Below are 17543 nucleotides of genomic sequence, written 5' to 3' on the forward strand. Positions count from 1 at the left end.
GGTGAGGTGCGCTGGGCCTTCACAGGCAGGTGTAACAGCAGCTCAGACTCACTGATAGTCACCACCATGTTAATTGTGTGGTCAGTGTGTGAAGAATGAGGCTCGCGTGTTTGTACCATCACTTTCTAACCACCAACCAAACCTGCACGAATCCTTTAGTCTCTTCACGTCAATCTGCTGCAGCTTTCAGACCAATCAATCAGATCATTAATGCAGTCAGCAAAATGTCAACTCAATGTGCTTCCTTTCAGTCACATTGATAAACATGTTTGAGCTCTGTGAAATACATTTCATCCCCTGAAAGATTTATTCTTGAGTTTTAAACCACATGCAGCATCATTTTATTTACAGGACTTTAGTGGTGGCTCTGCACGACTGAATGTTAACTTTGACAACATGAGTCAAAGGAAGAAAAGCCAAACCAACAGATGTGTTTAATATGTTTATTTCATTCATATTGCAACAATTGTTTCGAGCAAAGCAGTCAGAATTTAAACTGGACCTTTTCTGCTTGTTTTTAATTCTAGGAATCACTGTTCAAAATTATCCTTATTTATCTCACACTGGGACTTGGTGTAGTTCCCAGTTTATCATCTGCGAAACTAAGAAGTAGTTGCTGGGATTGAAAAGTGTAGCCAACACCTACAGTTCCCCTAATGTGCCTGTGAGGCTCTAAAAGTGAGTCAGTCCCAATAAACTCCTATGTTAAAATGTCCAGCTTTATAATTGAAATAAACATGTTTTTAGCCTGTTTAAATTTAACAGAGGCTTAAAGTTTGCATTATTTAATGTGTGACCTCTTTGGCTAACTGCTAATTGCAGGACTTTTATTGCATTATTTAGCACCTATAAGCACATATCTGTGTATGTACAGCTCTCCCTCTTGTTCCAAATATGGTCACTTCTGGCTTGAAAAAAAGACTATAGTGGTCAAAATGTTGAGGCTTGACAACAGGACTTTCCAAATCAATAGGAAATTAGGTCACGGTGGTTATCTAAACCTTTTTTAACAACCGTCCCACAGAAAAGCTCACATTCTAATAACTGGACAGGTCATGAAAGGCTGGAGAAGTGCAGCAGCTCTTGGCTATGAGCTGTGCTTTGTCTGTATAATGACCTAACGTTAGCTCTGTAACACTGCAATATTATATATACTCTGCAACAGAAAATGCAGAAAAGGTCCCCTTTGATTAATACCGAGTTTACAAAATTACAACTGAAATATTAAAGTGAAAGTGTAACAAAAAATATTGAATTCTTTCCTATTAAAGCTGTATCAGTAGACAATGATTAGAGTAGCACCAGGATATCCTAATATTCTAATCCTATCATAATTGGGTAATATTTGGTCCTTCAGGAGCTTTTCTGGTAACAAGGCTAAACGTGGCTTAATGTGTTCTTGAGGTTTTTTGATTGATCATCAGTGGAGCGTCCTACACCTGAACAGACCAGGGGATAAAGGTTCCTGCTTCAGCCAGAGGACACTGCAATAGAAAAACAGCTGGTAAGTTCAAATATAAACAGTTTTAGGTCTCTCAGTTTCTTTTATCCAAATGACCTTTCTGCATATTTTCAATTTCTCCTTTAAAGACATGAAAAAGATTTAACCATCTCACAATGTAAAACCTAAATGTTGTCATTTGTTTCATCCGTTCTTTTTTATACCCACAAAGCTGAAATACTTTTGATTTTTTGATTTTTTTAATTTTTTCTTTGCATGTTTATCTGGATTCTATCTCTTCAAATCTGACAACAGTGCAGTTTGAGTCAGCTGGGCAGAAAAGAAATAAAACTGTTAATCCAGAGCAGTAACAAGGCCTGATTCTCACTAAACCTTTTCATGGACAGGATGCCGTCGTCGGCATAAAGGCTAACAATAAAAGCTAATGGAAACTTGAACATCACAAAAAGTATTTTGTTAAAAGTTGGAGTTATGCTGCAATGAGAACATGGACGATGTAGTTACTCTCATTTTTATGTACTGAGTGTAAACTTTTATGCCTGATTTGTCAAGCCAGATCTTTCACAAGATTTTCATACCAGTTTAGTGAAGCGGTCACTGCAGGCATTGCGGATCCTCTCGGCAGAAGCAGGGCTGTCCAATCTAAATGGCCCGGTAATCCCTGACTCTGCCCGTGCAGCACTGATGGCATCTTTGATGGCATAAAAAACTGAAGATGCCAAGAAGAGAGGAGGCTCACCTACAGCCTGGGAAAGGAAAAACAAAAAGTATAAGTCCGTTAGATCCAGGATCATCAGTTTTTAAACTGTCTTGAGCATTACCAGATTTCTTACCTTGGAGGCAAAGATGGCCTTGTCATTAGGAGCATCACGAAGCAACGAGACCGTAAGCTGGGTAGGAATGTCACCGAAGGCAGGGATTTTATAAGAACCAGGACCCCGAGTGAGGAGGACTCCCTGGGGTGAATAATGAAGCTCTTCCAGGGTGAAGAGACCCAGACCCTGCATGAATGCTCCCTCAACCTAAATGTAGACATGAGGAACGAATCAGTACCATAAAAATGTGGTTTTTGTTTCTTTTATTGGTTCATTGATCCATCAGTTGTCTTTATGTATGAATAATACTTGAATATCTCACCTGCCCGATATCTATAGCTGGGTTGAGACTGTTGCCAACATCCATCACTATGGTGGTACTCAAGTTCTGTAAGACAAATACGTCATGAAAATATCTCAAGTCAGAATTTACCAGTAAAATTGAAAAACTGAAAAAGTGAAAAAAAATGTGGTGTTAAACACCTTAATCAGATTGACAGAGGTGATAAAATCAGTCAGAGTTCCTTAAAACGTTTTAAACATTTGATTCAAGAGTTTGAACTCAGATAAATGTAGCTGTACTTGGTGCAGACCTTATGTGATCCGGTCAAACAGTCTATCTCCACCTCTGAACAGGCCACTCCGTAGGAGAAATAGCTGAAGGCTCTGCCTGAGTTTGTTTCAAAGTCATAACCAATATCTGGAGTCCTGATAAGAAAGCGGGAAAGAGTGAAACCTTTCATTTTGTTGTAATATGAAGTTAATCAATGATTCATTTGGTGAACTCACTTATAAAAACCATTTGCACTGAGGCTGACTCTGTCAAAGTAAGCTGCTTTCACCTGGTAAACAGACACAAATACACCAAGTACAGTTAAAAGATGAATATTTAATGGGAATACTATGACAAATTTAGCCCTGTTTACCCAGTCCTCCCACGTTCCATTAGGATTCTTGGCCTTGAATGGCTCAAGACGTTTCAGCAGGATCTCACAGGCATTCTTCAAGGCAGCACCATTGAGGTCTGAGGATGCAGAGGCAGCGGTTGCACTGGTGTTGGGAACTGTGTTGGTGCTGGTCTCTGATATGTGGATCTTTGAGGAGGGGATACCCAGAACTCTGCTGGCAACCTGAAAACACACAGCGAAGACAGTTCTGAATGCTTCTGAATGGCTGAACAGCTTCTCACTAAATTGCAGTAGTGTAAAAACTGTATGCTGTTTTTATAAAGACCATAGGTATTTAAAATATTTTTTTAAAAAGTGCTTGAGAAAATTAATAAAAGCGGCAACGTTTGATACTCCAAAGGAAGTTTTTAGAGGCTATTTAATGTTTAGTGTCCTTATCTATGAAGAAAAATTGGTAATAAATATTTCTGTGTGATTCCACCAAAGGTCAGGAGAGAGAGAGTACATTTATTTCAAACATCCAATGTGATGTTTGAAATAAATATGTGGATTTTAAATAGATGAGTGGAGTCCTTTACCTGAACCATCTTGGTGTGAAGTCCTTGTCCCATTTCAGTCCCTCCATGAGTCAACAACACTGAGCCATCTGTGTAGATATGAACCAGAGCTCCAGCCTGAAGACAAATCAAAACAACCAATCAAGGCTGCTCACGATAAAAGAATAATAGGAACTGTTTAAACTTAAACTATTTGTTTGTTTGTGTATCAGACCTGGTTTAGGAAAAGTGCAGTGAAGCTGATGCCAAATTTGGTAGGAACAACAGCAATTCCCCGTTTGGTCCATCGGTTCTGTCTGCCCAGAAAACAGAAAATGATCATTTTGAAAAAGTACGTTTCATGTTTTTATTTCTTTTCTCAAACCTTTTTGCCTCTCATCCCACAAAGTACATTTTTAGAAGTTATGCAGACTGGATAATTATTACCTCTTGCGTTGCTAAAATTGCTTCGAAACTTGTTCTTATCCACTCAAAAGTACTGAAATTTTGGTCTAAATAACTTTCTCTTACCTGTTGTAGAGGTCAATGGCAATTCGACGTTGCTGGTATCCAGAGCGTGACATGCATTCATCCCAGCAGCGGTCTAAGGTGATCTGGTCCAGGACTTGATTAAATGGAGTTGAATCACCTTTCATATACAAGTTCAACCGCCGAACCTACAGGAGGATGGAGACACTGACTGGACTGCCATTCATTAACCAGACTTAGTTGTTTATCCAACTTCAGTTATCCACCAACCTCCTCAGGCGACTTCCCCAGACTCTGAGCCACATCGGTCATCCAGCTCTCTGCCACCATCATACCCTGTGGCCCTCCAAAGCCTCTGAAAGCGGTGTTGGATGGCAGGTTGGTGCGGCACAGGAAACCTCGGCCACGTATATTTGGCACTCTATATGAGTTCTCCATGTGAAACAGAGCTCGCTCCACAATCTTTTTGAATACACAGCTAACTTTAGGGCGTTATCAGCATACCATGTAATTAGATGAATAAGGTCTGTGGTTCATAATAATACTCACTGCCTGAGAGAGATCCATGGAGTTTCCAGCATTACCATAGTACGTCACATCCAGGGCAACAACTCTCCCACTGTTTAAAAACCCAACCTGCAGCAAGAGAAAAGGATCAGTAAAATTACCTTCAAAAATTAAAATTACTGCCATAAGTATTATAGTTGCTGCTACTGCCAACACTGATAGTAGTACTATTCCTCATACCTTATATTTACCATAGAAGGGATGTCTTCCTCCAGTAATTAGCATGTCCTCGTCTCTGTCCAACATACACCTGACAGGCCTCTTCAGTCTGAAGCACAGAAAGCCAGATTCTTACCAATGTTAGATTCTTGAGGTTTTAAAAATTGATGGACTTACTTATTTGCTGCCACAGCAACCACAGTGGATAGCAAAGTGGTCCGCGATTCTTTTCCTCCAAAACCTCCGCCCATCCTCTTCACGCGGACCACCACCCTGTTTGCAGGGACACCCAATGCCATTGCCACCAGAGACTGAATCAGAGACACACTTATAGGTTAATTTATTACATCTTATTTTGTGTGTGTTTTTATGCTATTGTTACCTGTGTTTTGGAGCATTGGAGTTACCTGTGTATGGGTGGGTGCCTGGGTGGAAACAAAGAGCTCCATCTCTCCATCCTCTCCTCGGGGAACAGCCAGAGTAACATTTGTCTCCAAGTAGAAATGCTCCTGACCACCGATGTGCATCTCACCTGACAGACAGCAAATCAAAAATTAATGCCAGCTGGAAAAGTGAGGAGTCACATAGAGTCACAGAGACAGTCCTACCCTCCAGGATGTGGTCAGCATGTTTAAACCCCAACTCCAAATCCCCCTTTTGTATGGTTCTGATTGGCTGATAGAAGGACTGGGTAGCAATGGCCTCCTGTCAATCAAACCAACACAACATTTTATTTTAAGCATAAAAGTCAAAATTTAAATAATATTATTTTATGGTTCTCAGCTGCTAGAAAAACACAAAGTTACAACATTTTACTGGACTTTATGGAATAAAAAAGATAGGTACATATTCTAGAGGTAGATTATATTCTACACAACAGAAAATGCTTTAAAAAGTGAAGCTAGAAATTCTTGAAATACATAGAATAGAATGAAATGATTAAAAATTCAACAATGTTAACTGTAAGTGCAAATTTATTTTATAATGTAAATTTAAGTTACATTTAATTTAATTTTTTCTTTAAATGTAAATTTACATTGAGAAATTAAGATGGTAGCAGATTTATTTTTGTGTCAAATTACATCGACATGTTTAAAATGTTACATCAGCATTCACTCTGGATACATAACCATCAAAGATCATCAATGATTGGTCAATAGCAGCTCAGGTGTGTCAGCTCTCACCTGTATGGTTATGACAGGCTGCCGCTCTTCATACTCGATCCTCACGGCTTTGGCGGCTCTCTGAGCTTGAAGCTGAGTTTTGGCCACCACAGCACCAATGATATGACCCACACAAGTCACCTGCACACAGGACAGACGAGATATCAACCTCAACCCTACAAAGCCTGATGATTGGTTGGAAGAAAACAAACCTCGCCGTCAGCAAGGACAGTCTCATCAAATTTGAGAGATCCGGCGGTGTTACTGCCGGGGATGTCATCAGCAAACAGGAAGCAGACGACACCAGGGCAACGCTCAGCACCTGACGTGTCTATAGACCTGTAACACATAACTGGTTACACATGACATATATCTGTTGGACAGGTGAGTGTAGTACAGGGGTGTTTTCTACAGGTGTCTTACAATATTCGAGCGTGGGCCTTGCTGCTGGTGATGAGTGACAGGTAGAGCTCGTTCTCGTACAGCGGCACGTCATCGCAGTAAACCGCCTCACCTGTCGCCTGCTTCATGGCCGACAGGTGCATTATGGGACGGCCCACCACATCATCCTGGTTCTGCCCCTTTGCCACGGCCTACAAGAGGAGATTTGAAATACATACATGGACAATAAATCTCAATCTGTTACATTTCCAGAGATTATATATGTATAAATATTTACTTTAATTAAACTCTGAAATTTCATAGAAAATTGAAAAATTTGAATATTTTGTAGACATTCATTTAAGAATAACATAAAACACTTTGTTGTACCTGGTAGATCTGAACGCTGGATGGCGTCTCTGGATGGTGCACTTCAGTCGCACTCAGGCAAACTGAGGTGACCTCGGCCACCTTTAGCCCCTGAGAGATGGACCAATGAGAAGTTGTTAAAAACAATCACATGACAATTGTTGTTTAAATCTGATGATGGGAAACAGACAGACCTGCAGTCGGAGCTTCTGCAGCACTGTCAGGTAGAACTTGTAGAAGAGGCTCAGAGTTAAAGTTCTTCGGTATGTCACCATGCCACCCGGCACGGACGGATCCAGGCTCATCTCCTCAGCCATTGAGTTGCAAGCCTCCTCTAGAAGCTCCTCTCCCCACGGCCTGTACGATACCAAACATTCTTACAGCCTTCTATCCTTCCTTCTTATTTTTCTTCTTTGTTACCTTCCTTTCTTTTCCTTTCCTTTTTTGTTCATCCTGACCTTCGTCCCTTTTTTACTTCCTCCCTTCTTTAATGCTTAATGACTTTCTTTCATTCATCCTATGTGCATCCTTTCATATTTTTCCTTCCTCCCATAATTCCTGCTACCTTCCTTTCTTTCTTCTTAAATCATCACTTCTTTTGATAATTTCTTGATTCCTTCCCTGTATACTTATTTCCATTTTCTTCCATTCCTTCCTTCCTCCCTTCTCTATTTTTATCTTTCTTTCCTTTGACTCCTTCTTACCTTCCAATCAGTCTGTTTGCCGTCTTCTTAGCCAGTACTGTGGTCGGTGCCATGCCACCAAAACTCAGCCTCAGGTTCTCAACAACATCGGTCCCAGGGGTGAAGGTGACGCTCATCGCTGCTGTGACGATACTGATGTCATCCTCACGGCGAGGGGATTGTTTGTAGGCAGACACAAACTGAGTCTGCAGGTAGAAAACAAAGTCGCTGACTGACAGAACACATGAGGTGGTCACAGGAAATGGTTGGAGGGGTTTAAATGTAACAGGAAGTAACTGCATCAACAAAACTGCTTCGACCTTTTTGCTGTATGGGATATGAATTGAGAGTAGGATCTGCTGAGGTCGCAGAGCTGTCCTCCTGTAACCTGTGAAGAACCCATCATCCATCTGAACCTCACGGCTTCCATCTGAAGGACAGTCAGAGGTCAAAAGCGAGGGTCAACAAGACAAAACACATGGAAGCCACAAAAACAGCTGGTTGTCAATGGTAATTCTTATTCAAACATTTATACAGTTATTATTATGAACACGTAAACTACAGCTTAGAGAAATGTAACCAGGAAACAGCTGAATTTCCTGTGAGCAGCTCCTGGCACATGATAGATGATCAGACACCTGATCACTGTGAGACTGAAGAAAAACCTAAAATCAGGCAGATTCTCAGGCAGGCTCTGAATGAGATTTGTCTGATGTTTTTTCTGGAGGTTTACCTTGAATGGATAGTTTAGTTTGAATTTTTATCAGCACCTTATGTCAACCAGAATAAAAGTGTGTGCTGTTACCTTTGTCCACCAGAGTGAGCTTGCAGCCGGCTGCCATAAAGACCGGGTTCAGGTCCGATATGGGGCTGGCTGTCATGATGTTTCCACCGACAGCCTGAAAAACGCAACACAATCACGTCTTATCACAATGTCACAGAAAACAAGACAGTCTCATCTTTTTATATCACAGTAATGTTTTTATGACGTAAGGTGTTCTTTAAACTTATAGGCATGGTTCAGTAGCTATTGTTGAGCAAAACTCCTTTTTCAAAATCATTCTGGATTAAATTTGCTTCTAAATTTACTCTATACTCAGTCATTGAGGGCTTGTGAACAACAAAATAGCTCTGTGTATTTACTGGTATATTTCTACTATGCTACAGTGGGTATTTCCTTGGAAAGGTCCAAATCCAACTGAATGCAAATTGCTCTGTATATTTTGCCACATCCAAGACGAATGAAACCACTAACTTGGTGTATGTCATAGAAGAAATGTTTTGTCTTACAGGGCGTCAACCACAAACCTCTTACTACCTCTCTGTATGTACCCTAAACTCCCCCATGAAACCTGCATATATTGGGATGTTCCCACTTTCTTGCCCCCTAAAGTACTTTCTTGTTTTCACACACCTCCTGTACTATCATAGAAATTATATAATTGTTTGAAACACTCCATAATCCCCAAAGCTAAACCTTAATTGTCATTGGACCAGAGTATCATTGAAAATGTCAATTAACTTTGAAATTATTGACATTTTCTGCTGTCTCTGTGTATTGATTGGTGATGTTACACTCTCCATTGGCCCCTCATGCCTAGGCACACTGGGTATCTCTTCAAAAAGGTCCATTATAACATAGAACCTAAATTTACCCCACCAAAGTACCCACTTGTGTCTTGGAAAAGGTCTAGTGTCCTAGAATCAAACAACTTTTGTACCAGTCAGTCCAGGTAACTCACCGCTACATTACGAATCTGCACTCCAGCAAACCAGCGCAGCTGCTCCAGGACAGCGAGGAACACCTCAGTCTTATGAGGAGGAAGACTTTCCACTGCCTGCCTCAGCACCACCGCCATGTGGCTGAGAGTGCATGCTGCACCAAACACAATCCCTGAAACAAAGAGATTTTCTCATCACTGCTTCTTCTCCCATCGCTGAGCTACAGCAACCTTTAACCTTTTTGATTTAGAAGACAATCTATGTTCTCTTAACACTTACTCTTCAGTGATAAGAACCAGTTTGCTTTCTTATTTACTTTCCACTTTCTTATTTAATTCATTCATTTGCAATCAGAAGGAAACGTTTATTAGCAGTGGTATCAACATGAGTTGTACTTACCATCTTCAGTGTGAGTCACTGCGCTCAGTTCAGGAATGAAGGTTGGAGCTAGGATGACTGGGTAAACCATGTTCTTAAACTTAACTTCAACACCTGAAGGCATAAATGAAAGAGTGAATGAGTCAGTAAGTTAGTATTTATCTGAGTAAATGAGTGCTAATTGTGAAATGAAGGAGTGAATGAATGATCTGAGTGAACCAGACTGACCAACTTCGGTGTTTCCCACCACCACACGGGCATCTGGATGTTTCCATTTCAGATTCAGAAACTCATCCAGACTGTCAGGCTGCAGCCATGTCATTCGCTCACCATGGAAACACAGCGAATGTGGCTTCCGATCTTTAGAGAGAGTCTAGGTGGAATAAAGTGGAAGGAGAGGGACAAACACAATGTGCGAAATCAGTTCATTATACATATCAATAGCACAACAAATGACTGGAGGGAAACTGTGGAACTACAGCTCACATGGTGCTTATGGAAATGTAGCTTGATGTGTCACAGCCACCTCTGAAGCTTCACTTGCCTTTGTTTAGTGATCAAATCAGCCAGAGCTCAAGAACTAACTTCCTGTTACACCTGGATGCACCCATCTGTTTCTCAGGATCTTGGCCTCATGTTCAAATCAAATCAAGGTTCTATGTTTGCTTGTATGCTGATAATTTTCACATTTGTATGGAGGACGAGAATCATGTTTAGTAAGTTCAGTTTGAGTTCAGCATTTAAGATATTTAGTATGAAAAATCTGTTTTACTATAATATCAAATATCTTTGCAATATAGGAGGTCAGTTCAGGTCTTTGCTGGCACAAATATTTATATGAAGGGCCCACGCATTGGCCGTTTAGCCATTCTGTTTCCATTATGTCATTTTACATTTACCACAGGTGCTTTAGAAGAAAAGACGTCCATATGGAAAATGGTAGATGTTGATGGTTTTTTTTAGGTTTAACCCATCAATGTCAAGACCTCCTAGCATTTTTTTCAGAAGCTCCTACACCTAGAGTAGGTACTTTGTTTTTTTCCCAAAATTACCCCAACGTGATTGTGCTTGATTGTGTGCTTGGGTTTGTGTGAATTTACCATGAGTTCAGGAGGAAAGATGACTTCCTGCGTCGGGTCAAAGGGTGCAAATTCTGTAGGGTTAAAAAGAGACGTAGCTTCCTGTGTAAAAACATACACACAGTTTACATCCAAATACCTTCAACAGGCTGTTCAATAGTTTTTAACAACAAGAATGAAGATCACTTACATTGATTTGCTCCTCTGAACCATTCTGTGCTCCATTCACATTACTCATACAGCAGCCATTTTTCTGCCCCCTCCCTCCACAGCATCCCCCCTCCTGGTGGAAAACACACAAACGGACTGTCATCAACAGAGTAATGGCAAAAATAAACCTTCTCCATGGGTGTCTTCTCACCACAGTGAAAGTCTTGTATCCTTCCAATATTGGCCTGTATCCAGTGCAACGACACAGATTTCCTGAAAATGTGATAATTTGTGTTGAAACATCAGGTCTGATCACTGCTACCTAGTTTCTTTCCTTATTCAATAAACAGCAAAAGTCAGTCTGTCTCTGGCAGGACCTTGGAAAGCCTCCTCCATGTCGGCCATCATAGGTGTGGGATTGTTCCTCAGCAGGGCGTACATGGACATGACGATACCTGGCGTGCAGAAACCGCACTGAGAGCCATGAGCCTTTGCAATTCGTTCCTGAATGATGAAAAAAACTCCCATTAGGGGAAATATTTACAAAAGTAAATACATGTACAAGCATTTACTGCAATTGAAGCCTCAGGAAAAAGCCTTAGGAAAACATTGTAATGGTTCCTCAACAGTTTTCTTCAACGGCAATTCCATTAGGAAGGAAACTAGTTTTAGCTAGCTAGTAGAAAACTGCAAAGTTTCACATTGCTACAGGTCATATTAAAGTCCATTTAAATATTTGCAATAAAAACAATTTAATACCTGAAAAAGTTGCTTCATTAGTAACTTTGTACAAATATACAAATAATTAATTGAGTAAAAATGCTTTGTTAGAAGGAGGTAATGCAGTCATTGTCCAGCTGGTAGGTAAAATTTCTTCCCCCTGGTGGTCAAACATAGACAAATGCCTCTTTAATACAGGTCATTAAGGCAATATGTTACCATGGAAACTTGTTTCTGCCATTGTCTCTTAATGTTTTCAACAATTTTGAGATAATAACCTACATTTTTGATTTATGGAATCCATTTTGTTTCAGTTGCAGAAACACAAGTTCCTTATGTTCCTTTGTGTTCAGGTATGTGTTGTTTTTTTGTTGTTTTTTCTAACCTGGACAGGGTGCAACTTCCTCGCCACACTGCCGATTCCCTCCACAGTCGTCACGGCCACCAGGTGCAGGGAGCAGAGAGGGGCCAGGCAGGCGTTGATGGCGTAATGACTCGATGCAGTTAAAGACTGTTCACGTGCTCTCAAATGTTTTATTTAGCAGCTGTGAAATCAGTTTGTTATGGATGGAGCACATGAGTGCAGCTGATCGACAACATACATTTTAAACACACGCAAGTATAAACACATTCAGAGTAAGGATACAGCAGCTGCTTAGTGTGTGTTTGGTATCTGGACAGCATTACAGTACAGGCTCCACAGCCGCCCTCAGCACAGCCCAGCTTGGTTCCTGTTAGACCCACTGAACACACACACACACACACACACACACTTTTACTGTGAAATCACTAAATCACTGGATGTGGTCATGAAGCGTGTCGGAGTACAGTTATGCTCTCAGAGACCGGCTGTAGAACCTGAATCAGCAACTCTGACTGTTACTGAACACGTCACTGAGATGAGATGTGCTCATACGACATGATACTCGACTCATTTTGTCTTTGTGTGGAATATAAACAGATATATACAAGTACGGGCAGGCTACTGCAGCCATAAACAGGTCAAGTTTAAGACTTTAAAAGACATTTTAAAACCACTTTTAAAGAAATTTAAGAACGAACATACAAACGAAATACACAATAAGAGGGAAAATGATGTTCTTCCAAGTATAAGGAGTATAATGTGTTTTGATCCTGGTGTGTACTAAAATTACGCTATTTGGTTTAGACACTGAACTCACTTAGAGTTAGACATTAAAAACTATTCTGTGAGGTTTAGGAAAAGACCAACACAACTATAAATGATTACTTTTAGGTGACGGATTACTCTCAAAAAAGTGCCAAAGATAACCTTGTGTTCAAGAGCATCATCCCATTTTCCTGAGCTTTAGGACACCTTTGACATACATTTGTAAGCATTTTTACAGAGAATAATTGTTGCTCCAAAGCCATCTGCTTGCTAGCAGGGCCTTCTTCATCATCGTCTCCATCCAGGGCCAGGTCAGGCTGAAAGGGCTGAGGAATTTTGTATTTGTATTGATTTGGGATTATGTTATGGTACTATATGATGGAAATCATTTCAGTAAATAATTTGAGACCGATCAAACACAGTTTTCAGTTTTTTTTTACAAATCTCTAATCACTCTCATAGAACTAAAAATGCTGCTCTGTAATTGGTTCAGGTGCTTCAAAAGGCACTAGAGACCCTTTATTGGGTAATTTGCATCCAGGATAACCTGTTATTCTAAGTGCTATACAAATGAAAAAATAGGTGTTAGTTTGGTTCTAAATAATCTGAAATCTGTTGTTGCTGCTCTCATTGTAACATTTATAGAATAATAATGAACGTAAACTTGTAACCACAGCATTTACAAGAATATTGTTGTAACGGAAAATTGCAGATAGCAGTCTCAGTGAATAGCTGTAATTCAACAAACTGCAAGAAGAAGCTTCCGAACTGTGGATGGAATATTTCTTGGAATTTTTTTTGTAACACCTAAAAAGTGTGATGCTCTGAATCTGTTTAATTTCTCTGGCTTTAGGTGGCTTTAGTCACCAGTGTTGGTCAAGTTACTTGAAAAAAGTAATCAGTAACTAATTACTGATTACTTCCCCAAAAAAGTAATCCCGTTACTTTACTGATTACTTATTTTCAAAAGTAATTAATTACTTAGTTACTTAGTTACTTTTTAAAAACACGATTTACAACCTGAAGAGGTGATAAAGCGATAGATCTTTCAGCCCAATTCTACTTTTTCTACATAATCCATCATACAAAATGTAATCAAATGGAAAAGTCTCTTTTTTAAACTTGTTTCATCAGTTTTAATCTTTTAACTTTATGCATCAAGCAAAAATTTAATTATATGCAACATTCTCTGAGTTGAATAAATTAGTTTAACATTTAAACCTATTTTCTGCACATTCCAGCACATAAAATATATTTTTTGTTTACACTCACTCTTTCAAATAGATGCAAGTAAAACACAGCAGAAAATAAATAAAGTCAAAGACTCAGCGGTCCTGTTGCTCTATTTTCACCTGTAAAGCAGGACTGCGGTAGGCGGAGGTTTACCCTGGTGCAGGTGTGCAGCGGTCAGTGGAAGGATACGGCAGTGTCTCTGTGAGTTTCCCATTACGTCGTTGCGCTCTCGGAGCTTGCTTGGAAGTTTAGGGGTTTTTTTCGCTGTAAAAAGAAGTTTTCTTCCCACGCACGATGGACGCTAATGTTTTTGTCACTTTTTATGGAATCAAACTCAAAGTAAGGTCAGTACTTCCACGCTTTAAACGCTGCACGCTCATACTCTCTCCCACAATCGATCTGTGATCCATTGTTGATCTGCACACAGCTGTTGTCACTAACGGCGCACTCGCTTACGTCACTGTCGTGAGACATTCTCGCAAAAAATCACAGTTTTAGTAACGCAGTAACGCAGCATTCCTACAGGAAAGTAACGGTAATCTAACTACCGTTTTTGCAATAGTAATCCCTTACTTTACTCGTTACTCGGAAAAAGTAATCAGATTACAGTAACGCGTTACTGCCCATCTCTGTTAGTCACCTAAAGCCAACATAAAGTGGCTTTAGGAGACTCTTCTGATTTGGTGCTATATAAATAAGATTTAAATAAACTGAACTAAAAATCTAAGTTGGGAATATGTTTTTATATTTATACCCATTAGTAACAAACTGTACACTTGTGGTATACACATCTAATGGTGAACAATACTGCACAATTTTGGTATGATTGCTTTCATTTCCTGTAATTAGCTCCTTTTATTTACTATTATTAAAGGCAATTTAATAGTTCCTGTGAATTCAGTTTCCTCTAGTGGGACACGAAAGATACTGCTGTGCTGTGAGGGCAGTCTGAAACATCAGTCACAGTTTAATATTCCATAAATTATGAAATACAAATGACAGATGAACACTCAGGAAATGAGAGAGGAAAGCTTTCTGGCACAAATCCCAAATGCTGGAAAGTGCTGGACTTTGACTGTTTGATTGCAGAGACAGTCACTGACCTCGCAGCCGCTCATCATGAGAAAAACAATAAACCAAACCAGCACTTAAAAACACCACTGATTTAAACCTCTGTATTCATATTAAAGACATCAACAGCTGCATTATTGGGTTAGGTTGTTACTTTGGGTTCTTCCTCTTTTTCTTCATGTAGTGTGCGCGAGGCTGAAGGTGGAAACGTGACCAGTGACAGAAAAAGATAAACAGGAACGTCTGCACAGTGAAAAAAACAAGGCTGAACTTGAACTTGAAAAAACCACTGACTGAGGACAAAGTCTATCTACCACTACACTATATGTGTTACTCTATAGATTATACTACACACTGTGTGTGTTTTTATGTGTGATCATACACTTTCTCCGCAGATATGTCAGCAGGGTCATCTCAGGGTCTGGGTTCTTCTCAACAATCTGCAGCACAAACACAAATCAATCTTTCAGAGTACAGAGAAGCTCAAAAGTTACATTTTAATCAACATGAAAAGACTAAAAATACACAGAAAAATACACCAGGACACATAAATCAGTGTTTTACAGTTAATTATCAACAAGTTATTCACTGCTCTGAGACAGAAAAGTGATGGCAGCTGAGGTAAACTGAGTGCAGCTCATGTCCTTCCAGTTTAAATTTACAGAAACAAACTAACAGTCAGTTACCAGGAGGACGCTGCAGCTATAAAGTCAAAATAAACTTAATTTACATTAATCGAACATTCTGAATCAGAAATAAAACATTAAATGTTGGTCTAGATTTTAGTAAATAAAAATATACTAAAACTTGCATGGACTCTGGTTTAAGCGTAGTATAACTGACCAATGTAACATTCTGAATATTTTGAATTAATCCTGTATTTTAATGAATGAATCTTTCATTTTGCTCCCTCTCACAAAGCTTTCACTGAGTATCAGCTACACATGCACAGCTTACTATGATTTATTTTACCAGCTTTTTTGTGTTTGTCTCACTTATCAGAAGCAAACTGAATGTCATTATGTGTTTTTAATGCACCGTGTCGCCTGTAAGTCATCAATGTTTTGCTTTCACCAACATTTTGTTCCACATTCTGAAATACTTCAGTTTTTCATCCCAACTTTTTATTCAGCTGAACAAACTTCTGTTTTTTCTAATTACTTTACTAGTTTTTTGCTCACTTGTTCTTTTATTTGTGAAAAAATATAACATTAATAGAATCAATTTACTTGGATTACAATAAAAAAAAATCAGGAGATTCAGCTGCAATTTGAAGCACAGTCTAAATTCTTACATAATTAAGTGTTCATGGTCTTTGTTATCGTTAAGATGGATTAAGCATGATATAAATGTTACAGAGGCAGACTGAGATCACAGTAAAGTCACTACGAATTAGCTAAAAGATGAATATTTTTACCTTCTTCCCATTAACAAAGAAGATGAGTTCATCAGACCCAGACCGGGTCTTGGTTCCTGTCCGGTCCCCCATGTTGCCGGTCTCCTGTGCCCTCTCCATGGTGCTGGTGTTTCTGGTCTTTAATGATCCGGCCTCGTGGGCTCAGTTATCTGGAGGGAGGCATGTCCTGTCCGGCCCCCCTTCTCCTCCCACAAAAACCTGATGGTGCGTTCAGGAGCGTAGCAATCCCTCAGATGTTTCGATCGCGCTCAATAATCAAAGGTTAAATCGTGATCAGTCATGTGCGGATTAACTGATAAAGTCTGAAACTTCTTTTCCCTCACTGTGTGAATGACCTGCAGAACTAACATTGCAGATGTTCCTGTTCTGAACAATTATTCACAGCTATGAGCATACCTGGAGGTCAAAGGTCACAGTCCTGTATAATAGTTGTGTAATAGCTGTAAACTAGTTACTGGATAACTATTATACGAATTTCAAGCTGACACAGCAGCTCACGAGTTCCAGTCTGTCAGGTCAGCTTCCTGCTCAGTTTTTATTTACCTTGGAGTAAAGACTGAAAATTTATCTTTGCATTTGACAGAACCCTCAAACTACATCTATTGACATCAAATACACATGAAAATCATGGTAAATCACAGCTTATCAGCAGCTTTAATGAACAATGACTGGAAACAACAACAAAGTCCTCCCCACTGAAGGTCACAGCCAGAAAACAAACTGTGATTGAATAAAGGTGGAAATAGAGACAAAACCAGAAATTCAAATTTAAAATATGTAACAACAAGATCTATGTAATAAAACAATGATGATAAAGTAAATATAAAACAGATGACTATGAAAACATACTAACATACTCAAATGGAAAAATGAAATACATAATAAACTCAGAATTCAAATGTACATAAATAATGAAAAGAATTATAATTTGTAGTATGAATATAATTCAACCATAAATACCGGTACTGACAAAACAATAAAAAGAAGTAAAAGGTATAAAATGAAACAAATACAGTGAAAACATTTCCTTAAAGTTAAAGTTTTTTTTTTAAACATAACACCAGTTTTTAAGAGTTTATTCATTTTAAAGAGTTTAAATCCACTACATCGCC

The 17543-nt window shown here is 39.3% G+C and overlaps 1 protein-coding gene across 2 annotated transcripts; it reads right to left on the bottom strand.

The window, feature by feature from the left end:
• Positions 1–428: 428 nt before the first annotated feature.
• On the bottom strand, positions 429–17286 carry xdh (xanthine dehydrogenase). 2 transcript variants are annotated; one of them, XM_005932717.2, is made up of 35 exons: positions 16432–17286; positions 15397–15454; positions 12228–12324; positions 11967–12075; positions 11239–11365; positions 11073–11134; positions 10902–10994; positions 10733–10813; positions 9861–10005; positions 9654–9746; positions 9275–9426; positions 8338–8431; positions 7853–7962; positions 7554–7738; positions 7044–7206; positions 6871–6960; positions 6523–6692; positions 6312–6438; positions 6121–6240; positions 5545–5641; positions 5344–5468; positions 5114–5247; positions 4958–5045; positions 4760–4846; positions 4481–4672; positions 4253–4398; positions 3957–4038; positions 3764–3859; positions 3204–3407; positions 3067–3119; positions 2871–2985; positions 2600–2665; positions 2296–2484; positions 2041–2208; positions 429–1484 (listed from the first exon to the last, which is right to left on the bottom strand). In XM_005932717.2, exons 1-35 carry the CDS (start codon positions 16528–16530, stop codon positions 1434–1436), a joined length of 4068 nt encoding a protein of 1355 aa, XP_005932779.1. In that variant the 5' UTR covers positions 16531–17286; the 3' UTR covers positions 429–1433. The 2 variants fall into 2 exon arrangements, with proteins under 2 accessions (XP_005932779.1, XP_042080930.1); XM_042224996.1 differs by lacking the exons at positions 11073–11134; positions 11239–11365; positions 11967–12075; ... (1 more) ...; positions 15397–15454; positions 16432–17286 and having other exon boundaries at positions 10733–10785; positions 10902–10918.
• Between the last annotated feature and the right edge of the window lie 257 nt (positions 17287–17543).

This window comes from Haplochromis burtoni, unplaced genomic scaffold (assembly GCF_018398535.1).
Source record: "Haplochromis burtoni strain Fernald_Lab_line unplaced genomic scaffold, NCSU_Asbu1 Contig_157, whole genome shotgun sequence".
Taxonomy (NCBI): domain Eukaryota; kingdom Metazoa; phylum Chordata; class Actinopteri; order Cichliformes; family Cichlidae; genus Haplochromis; species Haplochromis burtoni.